At 38.2% G+C, this 20,471-nt stretch overlaps 1 protein-coding gene across 3 annotated transcripts in view; it reads right to left on the reverse strand.

Moving 5' to 3' along the window:
• LOC136857612 (ATP-dependent DNA/RNA helicase DHX36) overlaps positions 1–20,471 on the reverse strand; it is a 294,182-nt gene that overhangs the window by 137,755 nt on the left and 135,956 nt on the right. For all 3 annotated transcript variants that reach the window (XM_067136394.2, XM_068225253.1, XM_068225254.1), the window contains exon 11: positions 4,210–4,396. In XM_067136394.2, the coding sequence (XP_066992495.2) occupies positions 4,210–4,396 (187 nt within the window). The remainder of the gene's footprint in view (positions 1–4,209; positions 4,397–20,471) is intronic.

Here is a 20,471-nt window from a genome sequence, read left to right on the forward strand (position 1 = left end):
CATACTAACTCGCGATGATCAGTTACGCCGAAAAATACGGGAATAGGGCAGCGGGCAGCAAGTGTTCAATGCCCAAATGAAACTTCCGCGCTAACAGTGGCCAACAAGTCTTGCAAAGCATTTCGTGGACCAAAAAATGGCAAGTTTCCGCAAGCAGAGGAGGATCTGCTTAAATAAATGATCTTGTTACTCAACGTTGGATAAGCCATTTCTCACGAAATGCAGTATTTTAAAGAATGTGAACTAACCGCAGCACATGGAATCAGTGTCTCGGATTTGAAGGTTAGCCGAGGCTTGATTAATTTTATGAAGAGAAATGGATTTCCGTTTCGACGGAGAACAGCATCATGCCAAAAAATGACGAATGATTTAAACCATTTTCATCGCTTTATGATTGAGAAGCGTAAAGTGAAGGAATATTTGATCTCCCTTATAGGAACCGCAGGTCCGACGGCAATCAGTTTCCATATGCCACGAAGTCAAACAGTCGATAAGAAAGGAATATACAGTGTTACCGTGCGTGCTACCGAAAGCAAAAAACAACGATGCACTGCAATGCTTGCTGGAACAGCTGATGTCAGAAAGCTTGCACTTCACATCGTTCTAAAATGAAAAACAATGTCTAAAGCAAAATTTCCGCGAGTGATCCAAGTTCGTATTCAATAAAAAGGGTGGATGGACACGTCACTCGTACAAGATTGGATGCGAACGGTTTGGGGTAATGTAGCAGGGTCCCTCCTTCGATACCCGGCACTTCTCGTGTTGGACAGGTTTTTTTTTTTTTTTTTTTTTTTTTTTTTTTTTTTTTTTTTTTTTTTTTGCCGGTATGTCATTGTTGTGACATTACATGAATTGTACTTTTGTTAGTTCATGTTTATTTCAGTTCAGGTCGTATTGTCAGCTCGTAATGGGAAGAATATTTTCCAGTGTCGGTACTTCAATCCCACGTGTCTAACTTACCTGATGTACCCTATTTAACTTTTCAGAAAAATTCTCACGCCAGAATTTTATGCCAATAGACGATGAGTTGAAGCAGTTGTGTTTATATTATATTTGATGTATCTTTTAAATGTGAATGAATTGTAAATATCTGAATTCCTTGAATAATTTATGCATCTAAAGTTTTCGCCTGTATTTTTTGTCAAAAAAGTGCGTTAATTACGCGAGAAAATACGGTATTATGCATTTTGTTGCGCGTGTCGGTGTGACGTAAATATTATTATATGCAAGTGTCATTAGCCGGCCCCGTGGTGTAGGGGTAACGGGCCTGCCTCTTACCCGGAGGCCCCGGGTTCGATTCCCGGCCAGGTCAGAGATTTTTACCTGGACCTGAGGGCTGGTTCGAGGTCCACTCAGCCTTCGTGATTAGAATTGAGGAGCTATCTGATGGTGAGATAGCGGCTCTGGTCTAGAAAGCCAAGAATAACGGCCGAGAGGATTTCGTCGTGCTGACCACACGACACCTCGTAATCTGCAGGCCTTCGAGCTGAGCAGCAGTCGCTTGGTAGGCCAAGGCCCTTCAAGGGTTGTAGTGCCATGGGATTTGGTTTGGTTTTAAGTGTCATTAATGAGAATGATTAGGTACATTTTCTTGTAACCATTTTTATGTTTTGGTAGTTCAAGATTTTAAATTTAATGGTCAATTCGCATTGTAACTGTAGATATATATGCCTTTTATCTTTACCTTTTTTCACCTAGACTGTGGTGGAATATACCGGTATGTGATAAAATCCAAGAATTAAAAAATCTTCCTATTTTTGGTTTCTAAAAGTTGGCAGGTATGGTCATGGGTCGAAGAGAAGTGACGATCAAACAGCATGCCGAAAGTCACAAATCAGGACATATTTATGTAAGGATACAGATGGCCTATATTGATGAGCCGACTCTGCAACCAAAACCTTTAAGAAGAAAAAATGTTTTGCAGGCTTTCCTTTGCCTTTTCAGCACTTCTGTGCATTTGGGCCTCTACGAACAGTGTTGATGTAGAGTTTTTTTTAGCAAGTACAACATAATTGTAACTGATAGGCGGTCTCAAATGAAGGAGGACACCTTTTAAATAATTGGCATGTTGTACTTAAATCATCATTGAAATTCCTCTTCCTTGTAGGTGTGTTGTACTGTGATAAATAAATACGTTCAGAATAGTATTTTTCACTTTGAAATTGTGTTTGTAAATTTGAAAATAAGCATATTCCTGTGTGTTCGTTAATACTTCTTGCAGTCTTATGTTGATATTCGTCTTATTTTCCATAGTGAATTCAAAACTGCATGACGAGCAATGTGCGATTAAACAGTATGATTTTACTCCCAACTGTTGTGTGTGCAATTTAGCAAATTATGCCTATTTTTAACCAATTTGCTACAAAATGCTAAATTTGATTAGTTTAGATGCTACAAAACGCTAAATCACTGATTTTTAAATGCTATAAACCACGAACTCTACTGATGATATGTTTGTGCTTTCAGAGGCTACAATTAGGCAATAAATAACTGTGCAAGTTCTTAGAAAGAGAGCTGTAAACAAGCCATGTTCCTGTTAGACTCATAGAAGTTTGCAAAAGGGAAACCCTTGCAGGGGTGATTAAAAATAATAAGCTAGTACATACGACTCGACTCGGCGTGGCACGTGAATGTCTCGTCACTTAAGTTTAAGCCCCGGCCAATGCTCGTGTGAACGTCATGTCAAATGAGTCGAGTAGGTTACATACACTCCAAGTAAGGTTGCTCTTGGCACATCCTGCACATTCATTTCCTACTGTCCTCCTGCACAGACTATGAGTCATCAGCAGCTGATATTTTACACCCATTTTATTTAGTACTGATGTAAGGAGGAGCCACACACAAAGAGTAAATCGTAAATCTGAATTGTTTAATAAGAAAAGAGGAACCAAGTTTTCACAATGATTGTAGATCCTTTTGATTCTACCGTATATATCCTAAGACACTTTTAAATCATAATGAAGAACAACTTTTCATACTCAGATGTTACAATATTGGGGAATAATTGGTAAAGTTTCAAGATTCATATTCAAGTTAAAGTACAGACTCTCTTTGGAAAGACAGAATGGTTTAGAAATGAAACTGCACTAGGACAGGGGACTGTGCCATTGCCTCTTTTGTTTTTAATGGTTATGGATGAAATTGTAAAGGAGACAAAGGAAGCATATGGGAATAGGGAGGTGAAATTATTATTTGCAGACGATATTATGGTCTGAGAAATGAAAAGCAAAGAAGTAAAGAACAACTTGATGCACTGAACAAGAAAATTGAACAGTATGGTATGAAAATCAGTGAAAAAAAAAAGACTATGGTGATATCAAGAGGAGAAAGATAAAGGAAATGCAATGTGAAAATTGGTGGTCAAAGCCTTGAAATAGTTGACAGTTTCAAATAACTAGGGAGCAAATTAATGCAGAATACAAGGCTGGACATGGAGATTAGCATGAGGGTGCAACAGGGCAATGAATTCCACCTGAGTGTAAGAAACTTTACCTGGAATAAGGAATTACCAAAGAAGTGTAAAGAAATAATAATGTTATTTGCTTTCCGTCCAACTAGCTACTTTTATGGTTTTTGGAGACGACGAGGTGCTGGTATTTCGTCCCTCAGGAGTTCTTTTACGTGTCAGTAAATCTACCGACACGAGGCTGACGTATATGAGCACCTTCAAATACCACCGGACTGAGCCAGGATCGAACCTGTCAAGTTGGGGTCAGAAGGCCAGCACCTCAACCGTCTGAGAAGTGTAAAGAGATAATGTACAAAATGTATTATGCACCCATATTGATCTATGCGGCTGAGACCTAGAAAATAATAAGTACAGAAAAGAGTAGAATAATTCATGCGAGTGAAATTAAATACTTAAGAAGTATTCATAGGAAAGACAAGGAAAGACAGACTGAGAAACACAGGTGTGAGAAAGGAGGTCAGAATGGAAAACCTACACGAGAGACCTGATAGGAGCAAACCAAGATGGTTTGGACACATAAAGAAGGAGGAGAAAAGAATACCAAAACTGATGGTAGAGATGAAGTTCAAGGGAAAGTGAGTGAGAGGGAGACCTAGAACAAGGTGGATTGATTTGATAAAGAGGACTGCAATAAGAAATAACCTGGACTAGGAAAAAATTATAGAAGAGGAATGGTGGAAGAAGAGGGGGGGATGATCATTCAAGATGAAGTATTTTCTGATAGAAAAACTTTCAATTACCTGCCCGCTCTTCCTCTTCTTTGGGTAGCATTTGCCTGGCTGACCCATTCATCACACAGAACAGAAATATTCTTTTCTACATCATAATTCTTTACTTTCATTTTACCACTGTCAATGATGTACACTACATCATCAATGGTAATTGAAGTTTCTGCAATGTTAGTGGAAACTATTATCTTCCGCACACCTGGAACACATTTTAAAATATTAATAAGAGTGTGAACTACAGCATTTTGCAAAATGTTTTAGCAAGCTTGCAGATCATGTTACCTCTAGACTACTCAATTTTAAGTCAATTCTCCACTATAAGAGTGAAAGTTTACATATTATTAACCTTTAGTGGCCGACTGTCGGGCCGGTCCCGACATAATGTTTCTCTCGAGAAGGTCAAATGTTGGGCTGAATCCGATATGTGATTTACGAGCATCTTATGGCAATTATATATTTCTTTGTGCAATACCGACTGTTGTATTAACTTCTCGAAGGAGTTAGTAAGATATCTTGATATATATCAAAACACTACTATCGAATTCAAGCAAGAAACAACCAAGTGTTTCTGTTTATGTTCTGCATACTCACTGAGCATCATGCCATCTAGCAGTAATATAGATAACAAACATAAACGCATCTTTTGAGCAATTCATACATTACTGATGCACTTGAAAATTCTGACAGTGATAATACGTTTTCCTCGGATATTTCTGAATAAATTAAGAGAAAACTGTTGGAAAATCTATTGGCTGAGAGAAGGTCTGTTCGATGATCTTTGAAGTGAGGTCATCAATCGACATGTGACACGTGTGAAAGGTTGAACAGGAAACCAAATTTTAATTATACTAATGAGATAAGCAACACAAGGGACTGCGCAGTGTGTTCAAATCACAAAAATTAAAGGGTGGTCGATGGGAAATTGTGTACTTTTGTGCAACTTGTGGGAAGAAATCTAGTTTGGGTCCAAGCATTTGTTTCGTACTGTATCACACAGGAGTCTATTACAACACTGAGGACTAAACAAATTAAAAAAACAGAATCAGTTGCAAAATCAGCCCTATATGTAAAGATAGATCCTTGTATTTAAAAATTCATAAAATTAAAGCATTTGTGTGAAACCTGTAAAATGTGTCCCTTTTAAACATGACCTGCTGAGCAAACATTCTCTCTTTAAATACGACTGCTAAAAGGTTAAGCTGGAGGTATAATCATGAAAGTGGCAACAATGATTCCTGGTGAAAACAGTTGGAGAGCTCCCTCTGTGGATCACTGGTAGATGTCGGCCTCCATATCTGGGTATCGCAGGTTCAAACCTGGCAGAAATAATGAAAAGTTTGAAGAGCAGGAGGAGAAAAAACAGGAAAAGTCTGCCGTATTTACTTTACTCGAGAGGGCAGAATCACTATTGTTAACGGAAGTCCAAAGCTTTTCAGGTCTGATCTTCCCAATGGTATAATCCTATCCTCAATGTAAATGAGTACTTTGTTGAAGATGACCTCATTGTAATCGAGATCCACATTCTGTTGTTGAACTTAAGCTTGACGCAGTATGTCTTGGCAACAGGCTTTCCTTATGGTTGACCTATAACTGCTCTAGACTTGACAAAGAGCATTTCTGCAGCATAACAGCAAAGAAGTTCCTCACAATGTTAGGAGATCGAGACGCAGGTGCTTCTTCCAACGCTTTGTTCCAGTGATCATAGTTTTCCAGAACTCCTCTAAGCTGGCAAGCCTCTTCTATCAACCGTTCTCAATTCTGAAATCGTTGAATGATGTTGGATCTCTTACCTTGTGCAGTAGCAGTCACACTGTATCTGAGCATCTTAAAATATTGCCAGCCTAAGCTGGAATCGAACTCACACCTTGGATTCAGAAGGCTACGCTGGTTATTTCCATCTCTGCAATATTATTGTAAACATTATTTCTTCTTCTTCTTCTTATTGTTTCATTTCGGCCAACTAATGACCATGTCATTTCAACTGCCCCCTTTGAGCTTTAATGTTGGTCCAGTATTCCTTCATTCGTAGATGGCGTTGCTCCTTTCACTCTTTCGTCCATGCCTTTCCAGTTTTTTCTTAAGTGGGTCACACTCTTGGATATCTTTAAATGAGAATCTCCTGCAGATCTTTCTGTACCTCACTGAAGCATGCCCACTTTGCCTTTTTCTCTTGCAGGAAAGTGAAAATATGGTTGGTTAACCTTACTGACTTCATTCGGGACGTGTCCATAAAAGGTAATCTTCCTTTTTCACACCACGTTGGTTATTTTCTCCACATGCGAGTACGACTCCTGGTTGTGCCGTCTCCTAAACTCGCCGCTGTCTTTGACATGACCTAAGATTTTCCTCAATATCTTCCTCTCCTTGGCATCCAATTTCTCCATTGTGCCTTTTTTGTTCATATGGCTGAGAAATGATATAATGGATGCAGAAATATTCTCACAGAACTGAAGTCTGTATCGTAAAGATAGGATAGGAATGGTACGAGCGGGAGTATTTATTCTGGTGAAAGAAGAATTTGTAAGCTACGAAAAAGTTAAGGATGAAAAACATGAAATTCTGGGTGTAAGGCTCATCTCTAAAGATAATAGGCAACTTGATGTCTTTGGAGTGTACAGACCGGGAAAGGGTAGCGCTGACGCTGATTCAGAATTATTTGATAAGATAATTAGCTATGTTGGAAATGATACAGAAAGGAATGTGATAGTAGCAGGTGATCTCAATTTACCAAATGTCAATTGGGAAGGTAATGCGAACGACAGGAAGCATTAACAGCAAATGGCAAATAAGTTAATATGGGAAGGGCAGCTGATTCAGAAAGTGATGGAACCAACTAGAGGGAAGAATATTTTGGATGTGGTGCTGATAAAACCAGATGAGCTCTATAGAGAAACCGAAGTAATAGATGGTATTAGTGATCACGAAGCTGTTTTTGTCGTAATTAAAAATAAATGTGAAAGAAAGGAAGGTCTTAAAATTAGGACTTTTAGGCAGTACCATATGGCTGACAAAACAGGCATGAGGGAGTTTTTAAAAAGTAACTATGATCGCTGGAAAATTGTAAATAAAAATGTAAACAGACTCTGGGATGGGTTTAAAGCAATTGTTGAGGAATGTGAAAATAGGTTTGTACCTTTAAAGGTGGTAAGGAATGGTAAAGATCCACTATATTATAACAGAGAAGTAAAGAGATTAAGAAGGAGGTGCAGGTTTGAACGAAATAGAGTTAGAAATGGTTGTGGAAGTAAGGAGAAATTGAAGGAACTTACTAGGAAATTGAATCTAGCAAAGAAGTCAGCTAAGGATAACATGATGGCAAGCATAATTGGTGGTCATACAAATTTTAGTGAAAAATGGAAGGGTATGTATAGGTACTTTAAGGCAGAAACTGGTTCAAAGAAGGACATTCCAGGAATCATTAATGAACAAGGGGAGTGTGTATGCGAGGATCTTCAAAAGGCAGAAGTATTCAGTCAGCAGTATGTAAAGATTGTTGGTTACAAGGATAATGCCCAGATAGGGGAGATGAGTAATACTAAAGAAGTATTAAAATTTACCTATGATGACAATGACATTTACAGTAAGATACAAAAGTTGAAAACTAGAAAAGCAGCTGGAATTGATAAGATTTCTGGGGATATACTGAAGGCAATGGGTTGGGATATAGTACCATATCTAAAAATACTTATTTGATTATTGTTTGGTTGAAGGAGCTATACCAAATGAATGGAGTTGCTATAGTAGCCCCTGTGTATAAAGAAAAGGGTGATAGACAAAAAGCTGAAAATTACAGGCCAGTTTGACCAGGGGCGGTTTCTCCATAAGGTTGCAGGTTTGCGCCACCCCCATTAAATTTTTATGTTTATTTTAGGTCAAGTGTCATAATTTGGATCACTCAACTACTGTATTTTCAATCAACAAGACAAACCTTTCAAGAGCTTGAAAGAGCAAATATTGACTACAGGGTACTTTACAAGCTGGTACTCTTAAAATGTTCACCGCAGGAGCCGAAAAGTTTGCAGCGCGAAGTCAACCTGAGGTAGGATGAAACCTGGACTGCTCGAGGGGTGCGCAGGGAGAGGAAAAGATAGGCGTGGCTTCTTATACATTGCTTAAATGGAGGTTTATCAACCTGGCTCCTGCTACCACGCCCGAATGGAACCCTCGCTGCGCTAAGGAGCTAGATAGAGCGAAGCATCAAATCGGCCCTGCTCCTACGTAACCAACTACTAGTCGCTAGAGACCGTTGCTGTTCAATGTGAGATTCTGTTATAGAACAGGAGTGTCATCTACCGACACCGGACGGAAGTTCATTCGCTGGATCACGGCCAGTTAGACCTCTCTCTGCGCTCCGTAAGGAGCTAGCTAGAGCTATTCGTCCTGGCTAGAGCGACGCATTAAGCCGGCCGTGGCTGGATATATAACTAATGGCTCTAAATATGAAAATAAACACCGCCCTTTCTTTCAGTATAGCCACGAGCTTTGTTACGTGCGTACAAACTAAGTAGCTTACGGTATTGATTTCACTGTCTAAACATTTGTGTCAGCATGTGTGTTTGTATCAGTTAGTGGTATTTTCCCAGATCATGAATTCCGTGCAGGTTTTAATGTCTAGGCCGTTTCCGCAATGGACTGCTGAGGAAAAATCCGAGGTGAAACGAATGGGTAGGCCCAAGCGACGTTTAATTTCGAAACCAGATACATTACAAAAGGATATTTTTCAATACCGGAATTAGGTTACCCCAAAGTGTTTCATTTCAATATGGTAAGAGTTTTAAATGAAAAAAATGTTAATGCGTTGTAGTAATATTCCTGAAAATAGAAATTAAAATGTTTGTTTTATTTTTAACAATAAAAAAGTATTGTTGATGTATCCAGATTTGAAAATTAGCCTGCAATCATATTATATCATTGGTTAAAAATTGTGAACCACTGAACTTTTAAACCACCAGCCGCCACTGAGTTTGACATGCATTGCATGTAAGCTTTTGGGAAAGCATTCTTTCTGATTATATTAGACATCTCTGCGAAATTAATAACTGGTTTGATAGAAGGCAGTTTGGGTTTAGGAAAGGTTATTCCACTGAAGCTCAGCTTGTAGGGTTACAGCAAGGTATAGCAGATATCCTGGATTCAGGAGGCCAAATGGACTGTATTGCGATTGACCTATCTAAGGCATTTGATAGGGTAGATCATGGAAGACTACTGGCAAAAATGAGTGCTATTGGACTGGAAAAAAGAGTGACTGAATGGGTGGCTATATTCCTAGAAAATAGAACTCAGAGAATTAGAGTAGGCGAAGCTTTATCAATAATCACAAAGAATGGGTACTGTCCACCTAATCAATACTTTATTATATCTTGTTACTAAGCAGTACCGGTTTCGACCTTCACAGAGGTCATCTTCAGCTGGTCATAAGATCTAAAGTTAACTTAAAATAATTTTAAAAACATTACTAAATCTAATGAAAAATGTCACATTATGTGAGTGATGAGATTAATATATACAACATATAAAATATACAATGATATGATGTATCTTCTGGTTTAAAAACAAGCGTCAAAATTCTATGACATGTATGTGTTACATAAATTTCTAATGTACTGGTACTGTTTGTGAGTAGTAGATAATTTGGTGAAATACAATTTCAACAAGTAAAATGTTTATGGCGTTCTTGAAGTACACTTTGAAGTTCAGTTCATGTTGGTAAGACGTTCTATACATTCATTGGTATGTTTATATTAAACATTCTGGAACATTCTATGATATGGATGTAATAAAATTTATCAAATAATACATTAAAATATGAAAAAATGTTCACATGATTCTTGCGGTACGTTTGGAATTATATTAATTTTGTACATTCACAGATATGTTTGTACCAAGCATTCTAGAATATTCAACTATGTATGTTGTTTTTCTTTTAAGTTCATATGATTAAGAATGTTGAATAATGAACATGAAAATATTATGGTGTATCATTAGTTTTCTTGGTACTAATCTCGTTAAAAGATATTGAGTAGGTGCAGATGCTCCCTCTTTGTAGTTTTGTTGTTGGACATTCAGTAATATAATCCTGTTGACTGGTCGAATGTGTACTGTTAGGGTGCGTCCAGACAGGATCCGTCTTGTCCGGCAATCCGTCTTTTCAGGCAACTGCGCTATGTGCGTCTTGAACAAACCTACCTGTGTGAATGGAGGTGGCCGCACAGAATGCGTGCGCGGCTTATCAGTCTTCTCCGCCGAGTCCGTCATCCGTCTTATTTCAAAACAGTTTGTTTCTAGACGCAGAACGGACAAGACGCAGTGACTATAATGAGTAGTGAGCCATCCAAAGAAGATATTATTTCACGGGTGTTCAAGTACCCGCCGCTGTGGGATTCATCCAATAAAGATCACAAGAACCGCAATGTAATCCAACGTATCTGGCGAGATTTAGCGACAGAATTAGGAGCAGACGAAGGTATGCAAATAATGTTATTAAAGTGCATTTCATTTAATATTGATACTGTATTTAATTAATATTAACTAATATTTCAAAATGTAATAATTCAGTATAGCAGAAGCAGAATGTATGTTTACAAAATGCAAGCACATGGAAGGTGTTTATTGTTCTATTTCTATAACAAACGGTACTGCCATGGAATTTCTCCCTCGGGACTACAAAAGTACTGTGTGAATCTCTGCCTTATCAATTTCGCTGAAGTGGTATAACAGTTGTGAGCTCTTGTTACTGGAATATGGTCCACAGATGTTGTCTCACAATCGGGCAAATTATCTGTTGATGTTACACCGTCATGAGTCATCACAATGTTATGAAGTAAACAGGCTGCTTTAACTACTGACACAGATGTTTCTACACTTGTCTCTATAGCTGAATTAAGCACTCGCCATTTGGCTGTAAGAATTCCGAAACTGCGTTCCACCATTCGACGGGCTCGTGCCAGTCTGTAATTGAAAATTGTTTCTGAATCCCCCAGTGATTTTCTCGGATATGGCCTCATGACGTGTTCCATCAATGGATAAGCTTCGTCGGCTACAAAAATGTACGGTGTTTTACATGTTGTTCGCGGTAAATACTCATCTTCAGGAATAATCAGGCAATTACTTTGTAGCTGATCGTACAAAACAGATCTTCTGAACACTCCACCGTCACTTTCACTACCGTAGGCACCAATATCCAACACAGTAAATTTATAGTCCGCATCACTGACGGCTAATATGTTGATGGAATAAAACTGCTTGTAGTTATAATATTTCGATCCAGATCGGGGAAGGGGCACTTGATAGCTACGTGCTTGCCATCCAGGCTGCCTAGGCAGTTGGGAAAATTCCACTTTTCCCAATACTGTTTTGCTACGGCAAGCCACGTATCTGCTGTCGGTGTTACAATATACATACCACTTAACAGGTCCCATAGTATATCACACGTTTCCTTTACTATTTCTGCGACAGTACTTTTCCCCATGCGAAATGAGAATGCCAGTGCCCGAAACGAACTGCCTGTAGCCAGATACCTGAAACAATTTTTTTTTTTTTTTCCAGAGAACCTCAAGATGAAATGGCGTGGAATACGGGACTATTAGAGAAAGGAACTGAAGAAACTGGAGAAACCCCGATCGGGTGACGGAGCTGATAGCCATTCAACCTCCAACTGGCCCCTTTTCCCTCTGTTATCATTTTTGAATGATTCAATATCTACTCGGCCCAGGACAACAAATCTTGAGTCAACAAGGAGTGAAGATTCACTGGAGCCAGAAACTATTGAAAATGCTAGTAATGTCTCCGTTACGGAAATCAGTCAAAAAGCAGGACCCAGTCAAGACATTACACAAAACCCTAAATCATTATCTATAGAAAGAAACACTCAAAGGCAAGACCTAAAGAAAAGAGGGACCGATCTGTACCGGCAGTCCATGTTGGAGTTTGAGGCTAAAAAAGTTAAGCTTCTTAAGAGGGACTTAGCTGAGGATGAAGATGAAGATTTGTTATTCTTTAAAAGCATGTTAAAAGATTTCAAATCCCTTCCGAGAGAGAGAAGAATGTTACTAAAGCTTAAATTTCAAGAGATGCTGTACAAGGAAATTACCGGTGGCTCAGTAGCTGACGGATTAAATCAACAACAATACTCCACGTCGCCAAGTACAACATTATCAACATGGAGTGAACAGACAGACACTAGTATGGGTGACTACCAGGCACAGTTCTCTTTTATTAATAATGAATAACTCACAGTGAATTGCCATTATTTTGTATCTATCTGTACTTAATTTTTTAAAATAAAAAGTCAATGATAGTGAAACTCTAAAGAAAAGTCTTACCTTAATGTAACTACTAGCCTTTCCTCCGTAGAAATTGGATCACGGTAATTTAATTTCATTTTCGACAGTCTGTCTCGAATACTCTCATGAATAATGTGAAAGCAGTATTTCGACATCCTGAAGTACTCAGCAAATTTTTCATCGTGCTTCAAAAGCTTCGGAAATAATGTATGGTATTTGCCATAACTTCGTCTATCAATATTTATTTCATGACACCAACTTCTCTCTTCACACAAACTTATTTTCAGTGTAACATTTTCACAGAGCAATAACCTCCGTCCTATCCTTCCCAGTGGCATGATGAAGACTGACAAAACGGATGACTGATCCTGTGTGGCCACGCCATATAAGACTGATAAGACGCTGTCGTATAAAACGCATCATGACGTGTTGCACGCAGCGGAACGGATCCTGTCTGGACGCACCCTTAGGGAGCTTTATCTGACCCTGTAATAATTAAGAGGGGAATTCTTCAAGGCAGTATTATTGGACCTTTATGTTTTCTTATATATATATCAATGATATGTGTAAAGAAGTGGAATCAGAGATAAGGCTGTTGCAGATGATGTTATTCTGTACAGAGTAATAAATAAGTTACAAGATTGTGAGCGGCTGCAGGGTGACCTCGATAGTGTTGTGAGATGGACGGTGGGCAATGGTATGTTGATAAACGGGGTTAAAAGTCAGGTTGTGAGTTTCACAAATAGGAAAAGTACTCTCAGTTTTAATTACTGCATTGATGGGGTGAAAGTTCCTTTTGGGGATCATTCTAAGTACCTAGGTGTTAATATAAAAAAAAAAGACCTTCATTGGGGTAATCACATAAATATGATTGTTAATAAAGGGTACAGATCTCTGCACATGGTAATGAGGGTATTTGGGGGTTGTAGTAAGGATGTAAAGGAGAGGGCATATAAGTCTGTGGTACGACCCCAACTAGAGTATGGTTCCAGTGTATGGGACCCTCACCAGGATTACTTGATTTAAGAAATGGAAAACATCCAAAGAAAAGCAGCTCAATTTGTTCTTGGTGATTTCCGACAAAAGAGTAGCGTTACAAAAATGTTGCAAAGTTTGGGCTGGGAAGAACTGGGAGAAAGGAGATGAGCTGCTCGATTAAGTGGTATGTTACATGTAACTTAATGTTATTATTTCAATAAGTGGTATGTTCCGATCTGTCAGCGGGGAGATGGCGTGGGAGGACATTAGCAGACGAATAAGTTTGAGTGGTGTCTTTAAAAGTAGGAAAGATCACAATATGAAGATAAAGTTGGAATTCAAGAGGACAAATTGGGGCAAATATTTGTTTATAGAAAGGGGAGTTAGGGATTGGAATAACTTACCAAGGGAAATGTTCAATAATTTGCCAATTTCTTTGCGATCATTTAGGAAAAGGCTGGGAAAACAACAGATAGGGTATCTGCCACCTGGGCGACTGCCCTAAATGCGGATCAGTAGTGATTGATAGGTTTAAAGTTGGCCATCAGCTTACCAGTCTATATTTTTCATGTCATTCTGAAAACAGATTTTTATCTGTATAAAGATACATCGATGAATAAAGGCATGTCAATAACAGGAAATAGGTTGTCTAGTGACACGGTACGTTGGATTGCCATATCCCAACACACATTTTCTGCCAGTATTTGCTCACAACTTGTGAAAAAAAACAAAAATTTTAAATCCGGATTTGAGGTGCATTTGAACCTCTTTCCGTCCACCTATGTTGAAAATTTCAGACCTCTGCACGACGTCTATCTGGCTGGGCATTAAGCATACGCATACACACTGTGTCTCTCTTTCTTTTATAATTATGGAAGATAATAATCTCTTGTATAACTTAAAAACTAAAAAAACTGAATGCATTAACCCAATCACTTCAGGTTTAATGGTCCTGCGCCCTCACTTAAAAATCACATTTAAACCGTTCTCAACACGAGTAAGCCACCCAGTCAGAACTACTGTGCACTGCTCTGAAATAAATAACATAAATGGAACAGCAACCAGAATTTTCAAGCACAGTTTTCAGTGAAGCCTTTAAAATAATTATACTCAACAATTGTTTACTGTTTACTATTTTATGGCCTACACTGGATCACTGTAGTCAATTATACAAAGGATTTCTTGATTTCCTATCAGCCCAATATTTTATAATTCTGTGTACTCAACAATAATAATGTTAGAACAAAGATTTTTTGTGGTAAATATCAAAATATTTGGGTATATGTAGAGGCACTTCACACTAATCATTGTCTCTAAGAATTGGGGTCTCAGTACATTTATCTTTGCTCAAATATAACTGGATGCAAGGCTTATGAACCTGGGATATCAGAATGCGGGGGGAAAAGTAGGCCTTAATTTCATCCTCATTAGTGTTAAACCACTTGTCATAGTCTTTTTCCATGTGGGTCCGATAATTGTTCCATAGTGTAAATATCTGTTTCCCACACAACGTGGGGAAACGACGGGTCCAGACAACTTCGATACAGAATTACCTAAATATTTGTCTCTCAGTTATGGCCTCTAAAGTGATGAATACCATATTTACGCAAATAATCCCCGCACATTTTTTAAAAAATTTTGAGGCACAAAATTGGGGTGCGGGTCTTATTTGCGTCAAGGTTGCCAACAAGCTCCTGGCTCACCTAGTTTTCGATGCTGAGTGTAAAGTTATGCTTTGTGCCACCGTAGATGGAAGAAAACTGTTCCCCATATGATTCTAAACTGACTTCACATTTTTTAAAAAATAGTACCATATTTTACAGCGCAAGTTAAATTCAAAATTTCTCCGCGTCACGACAGAATGCGTCTTCCAGAACGCGCAAGGGTAGCTTTCCGCACTTTCATTCACTTCGGTGTGTCGATAGTGTGTTTCATAGTTAAAAATAGTGTGAAATCGCAATTCTTTTGTATTCAGCGCTTTAAGGAATGCCACAATATCACGTAGCAGGCAGTACATGGAAAAGCAGAATCCACGAAAACTGGTGAGGGTTGACATTTCTGAATTACAAGATGGCTGTTAATTCGAAATCACGTAATTGGAAGTCTGATTTCTGGATTACAAAGACTTCGAATTAATAAAGTTTTACTGAATCGCAAAACTAACGTCAGATTTTGCCGGTGTGTCTATTTCAAGTGTTTACATTGCACGAAAAGAATTATCCACCACCGGTCGTGTTACTGTCCAGTAACCGTCTTGCTAATAAAAAGTCCTTATACAGTTGTTGAACACTTGTATAGTTATACAGTGAATAAACCCTGTACATGTGTTGGATATTTTTCTTACCAATAAACGTGGTATGCGCACTGTATTACTATACAGCACGTATACACTCGTTCCAAGTTGTAGGAATTTCTTTCTGAAGTTCACTGACGTATTTCACACGTTCACTGCCTTTATGATCACTTCTGCGTGTTATCTACAAGCAAAACTTTCCAGAAAGTCGCGCAGTAGCATGGCATATAGAAAAGGCAGTGGCAACACAAAGTGAGCTGATTAACGATGTTCATTGCACCACTGGTACTGATGAATTGGATCACACAAACATCTACCTGAAGAAAACCTTCAGTAGTACAGTCTGACTGCAACATTCTCCACACATCAGGTAGCAGTCCTCCTCCTCCTTTCCAGCATCCATAAGGAATAAAATTTGCTGCACCAGGTTCTTCCTATAAAGTGACTTAAAGGACTGAATAACCCCTAATTCCATAGGTTGTAGCTTGCTTGTGCAGTTAACGGGCAGAAATTCTAACTGCACATTCCTCAAATTAACATCCACGGGATGTGCAGGACAACGGTCGATGAAAAGAAGGATCTTCCTATTTTGCGCACCCATTTTTTAATCCAGAGCAATTAAATGCTGTCGGAAAAGATCTGAGGTCATCCAAGCTTTATGGCTGACATCGTAGGCAGTAGGTAATGATCGCACATTCTTGAAGCAACGAGGCTTTTTAGATTTCCCTATCACACAGGAGTGGAGCTTCTCAGAGCCATCAGCATTGGCTCCCATCACTGTGAGCCTCGCCTTGCTGTGTTTCCCACCATGGCATTTATCTCCTTTGAATGCCAAAGTCTTGCTGGGCAACACAATGAAAAACAGTCCAGTTTCATCTAGGTTAAAAATGTTCCTGGGTTCATAATCCTTGGTCACCTCCTGCAATCTTCTGTTGATTCATTCTTCCACAGTTTCATCACTAACTGCATTAGATTCCCCACAAACAGTTTTATAGGTTAGGTTATATCTTTTCCTAAATCGGTCGATCCATCCATTGCATGCGCTGAAATTTTCAATGCCAAGAATGTTTGCCACTTTAAGCGCCTTTTCCCAAGAGCATACCATCAAAATTGGAATGCCTGCGGCTCTTGAAGTCTCAAAACCAACTTTTTACAATTTTTTCCATTTTCTCGTATTTGCAGTATGACGCATACTTCATTTTCTTGGAGTTTGTTCCGTATTCAGCGTGGATACAGGAAGCTGCAATTCGCGTGCCAGTGAAACACGTGTTCCGCGGTTTTCTAATATTCAAACTTTCTCATCCATAGTGGAAGTTTTTCTTTCCTTCTTTTTTTTTTCTTCCCATTATTAGCAGGAAAACAATAAAGCAATAACAAAGAAGGATTAAGAAATACACATGACAGGAAAGGAAGATTGCGGCAATTCACATGAGATATTTTTTCAGAATGACATTATGATGATTATTAATATTATTATTCTTGGCCGCTCGACTCGCATAACAAGAACAAAAATGTAACAAATAATTAAATTACAGTAAATGTGACGAATCAGAGACAATAACTTTAACAACTCCAACAATAAACGCAAGTGCAAAACAATAACTGTGAAATAACAAACTCAGGCAAGACAAACACTGAATCACTTGATAACATCTCTTTCTTGTGGCTTATACTGTACTTAGCAATAAAGTAAACACCTGATATCTCCTCCTTCTTCTTCTTTGCGATTTTGTTAATTCAACTCATTGTCGGATTTGAAAATAAGGTTTAGGACGTTGTGGAAAACACCTGATATCAAAGAATGCGCTGCGTTGGTTAAGTGGAAGTTCAATACTGAGAGTTCTAAGAGTTATTATAGACCATGGTTGTTTGATTTGGTCGTCATGCCATGGTTACTCAAAAGCATTTTAGGTTCGTTGCGACGCCATTACCTCCAATTCTTTCCCCTCGAACGGCCTGTAAACGGTAAATGGCAGGAGCATAAAATGGCGCAAACGTAAATTTGAGGATTTTAATACATAGTGAGCATACAAAATTTCAGGGGACCAACAAAAAAATGTTGTAAAAGACGGGAAAACATAAAAGCCGGGAACGTAAATGCGGGGTAATACTGTAGTACAGTTAACCTAGGTTAGATGACGCTGTTTGAATAAGAAAACTGAAACGTTTGCCACAAAATGCGATTGATCATCTTCGCTATGGTATCGTTTTCTCGCTATGTGTACTTACAAGTTCTCTCGTCGACATTCGAAGGTGATGTCGGATTGCAAGTTGTGAATCTCATTTTAGTAATAAAGCAAACACCTGAGATCTCCTTCTTCTGCTTTGCGGTTTTGTTAATTCAACTTGTTGTCGGAGTCGATTAGTAATACCCATCAACTGCTGTTCCGTCAAGAAAATGAGAAATAAAAGAAGAGAACATGTTTTCATAATAAATGCGTAAATAACGTGGTTGATAGCAGTTGTTAACTCGTTACAAATAAAGGCTAAGTAAAGGATCGCTTAATTTTAATACTATACGCTGAAATTAAGAATGTGATACACCTCAAGATATGGGAGAACACATCAATGATTTCTGAAGTTAGATTATATTTTCTCATGTCTGGTTAAATCTTGGCAAGGCCATTCCCATGTAAATTTATAGTGAGAAGGTTATCACATTTCTACTGGCGCTTGATATATGTTTTCATGATGTATATAGTACAGTTAACTTAGGTTAGGCAATGCTGTTTGAATAAGAAAACTGAAACGTTTACCACAAAATGCGATTGACCATCTTCGCTATGGTATCCTTTTCTTGCTATGTGCACTTGCGAGCTCTCTCGTCAACATTCGAAGGTGACGTCAAAGTCGATCAGAGTCAATTAGTAATATCCGTCAACTGCTGTTCCGTAAAGAAAATTAGAAATAACAGAAGAACATATTTTCATAACAAATACATGAATAACGTGGTCGATAACAGTTGTTAAATCGATAGAAATAAAGGCTAAGTACACGATCGCTAAATTTTAATGCTCTACACTGTAATGAAGTAAGAATGCGAGACACCTCAAGATATGGCAGAACGCATCACTGATTTCAGACGTTAGTCCATATTTTCTCACGTCTGGTTAAATTTTGGAGAGGGTATTCCCATGTAAAGTTGTAGCGAGAATGTTAGCATTTCTCTACTGGCGCTTGGAATATGTTTACATGATACATATAGTAGGGTTAAGTTAGGTTAGGTGACGCTGTTTGAATAAGAAAACTGAAACATTTGCAACAAAATGCGATCGGTCATCTTTGGTACCATATAATTTTCTCGCTATGTACACTTGTGAGCTCTCTCCTCGATAATTCGAAGGCGATGTCACAGTCGATTAGTAATACCCATCGACTGCTGTTCTCTAAACATGTTTTCGTAATAAATGCGTGAATAACATGGCCGATAGCAGTCGTTAACTCGGTAGAAATTAAGGCTGAAGTAAACAATCGCTTAATTTTTAATATTATATACTGAAATTTAGTAAGGATGTGATACACCTCAAGATATAGCAGAGTATATCTCTGATTCAGAGGATATTTTATATTTACTTGTGTCTAGTTAAATTTCGGGAAGGCTGTTTCCATGTAATTTAGTAGCAAGGAGATTATCATTTCTCTACACGCTTGAAATATGTTTTCATGATATATATATGGTTAGGTTAAGTGACGCTGTTTGAAGAAGAAAACCGGAACGTTTGAAGTGATACTATAATGTTTTCAGAATGAAATTAAACACACACTTTCACGTAGAATCGGATTCCGAAAAATAACAAACAAGCAATTCGTAGTGTGAATATCATCCACGAAAACGCAAGTTCTGAACAAACCTACTGCCTTTTCATACCGATTTTAATATATATGAGTAGTGCCGTTTCATACCAATTTTAATATGAATGGGGTTTACCCCGACTTTTACGAAAAATCGGATATAACAAAAATCCATTATATCATTTCCCTAAACCAGCTGTAGCCGATATATCCATGGTATATCCGTGTACCCGTTGTATCCGTTAAAGAGAGTAAATTTTTCGTTGTTATAAATTGCCACTATAACAGACTTCTACTGTATTTATGGCACTGATGGGAATTAGACAGTTTTGGGTCGGGCAAAGGAGTGTGTTAATTTTAACAGTGAGGTGATATAATAGGAAACGTTCACAATGTAGTAATGTATATACTGCCTGTGTCCTCTGGTTCATTTGTAAGAACAAATAATAAATACATCATCACTAATCCATACAGGAAATATAGTATTAACATGAACTTAAAAAAAAAAAAAAAACATTTCAACCACAACTTCAACAGGCACACATAGTCAAAGTACATCCACTTATGCTTTCGCCAGTCCCACTGCCAGTATTGCTGCATTCTAATGAGAGAAATAACATACTAGAAATCAGAATGTTTACAGGGTAAGAAGAGAAAAGCTGGAACATCATTGAATTCCTACATGGTTAGATCAACCCCAATGCATTTGGATGGGCAAGTAGCTCGTTGCTTGTTTCATATTTGCTACAAACTGCTTTTCATAGTGCTGAACGTCATCAATCTGTGGAACTTATGCAACAACTTCACTCAGGTTACACACCTCCAAACAAAAATTAAATTGTTGCCATTGATGGGTCTTTAAAAGATATTGTTTACAAAAGAGGGCCTTTTTTTAAAAAAATCAAAGCGTGTGTCTAGGGTTTGATAGT

Source organism: Anabrus simplex, chromosome 1, assembly GCF_040414725.1.
Source record: "Anabrus simplex isolate iqAnaSimp1 chromosome 1, ASM4041472v1, whole genome shotgun sequence".
Lineage (NCBI taxonomy): Eukaryota > Metazoa > Arthropoda > Insecta > Orthoptera > Tettigoniidae > Anabrus > Anabrus simplex.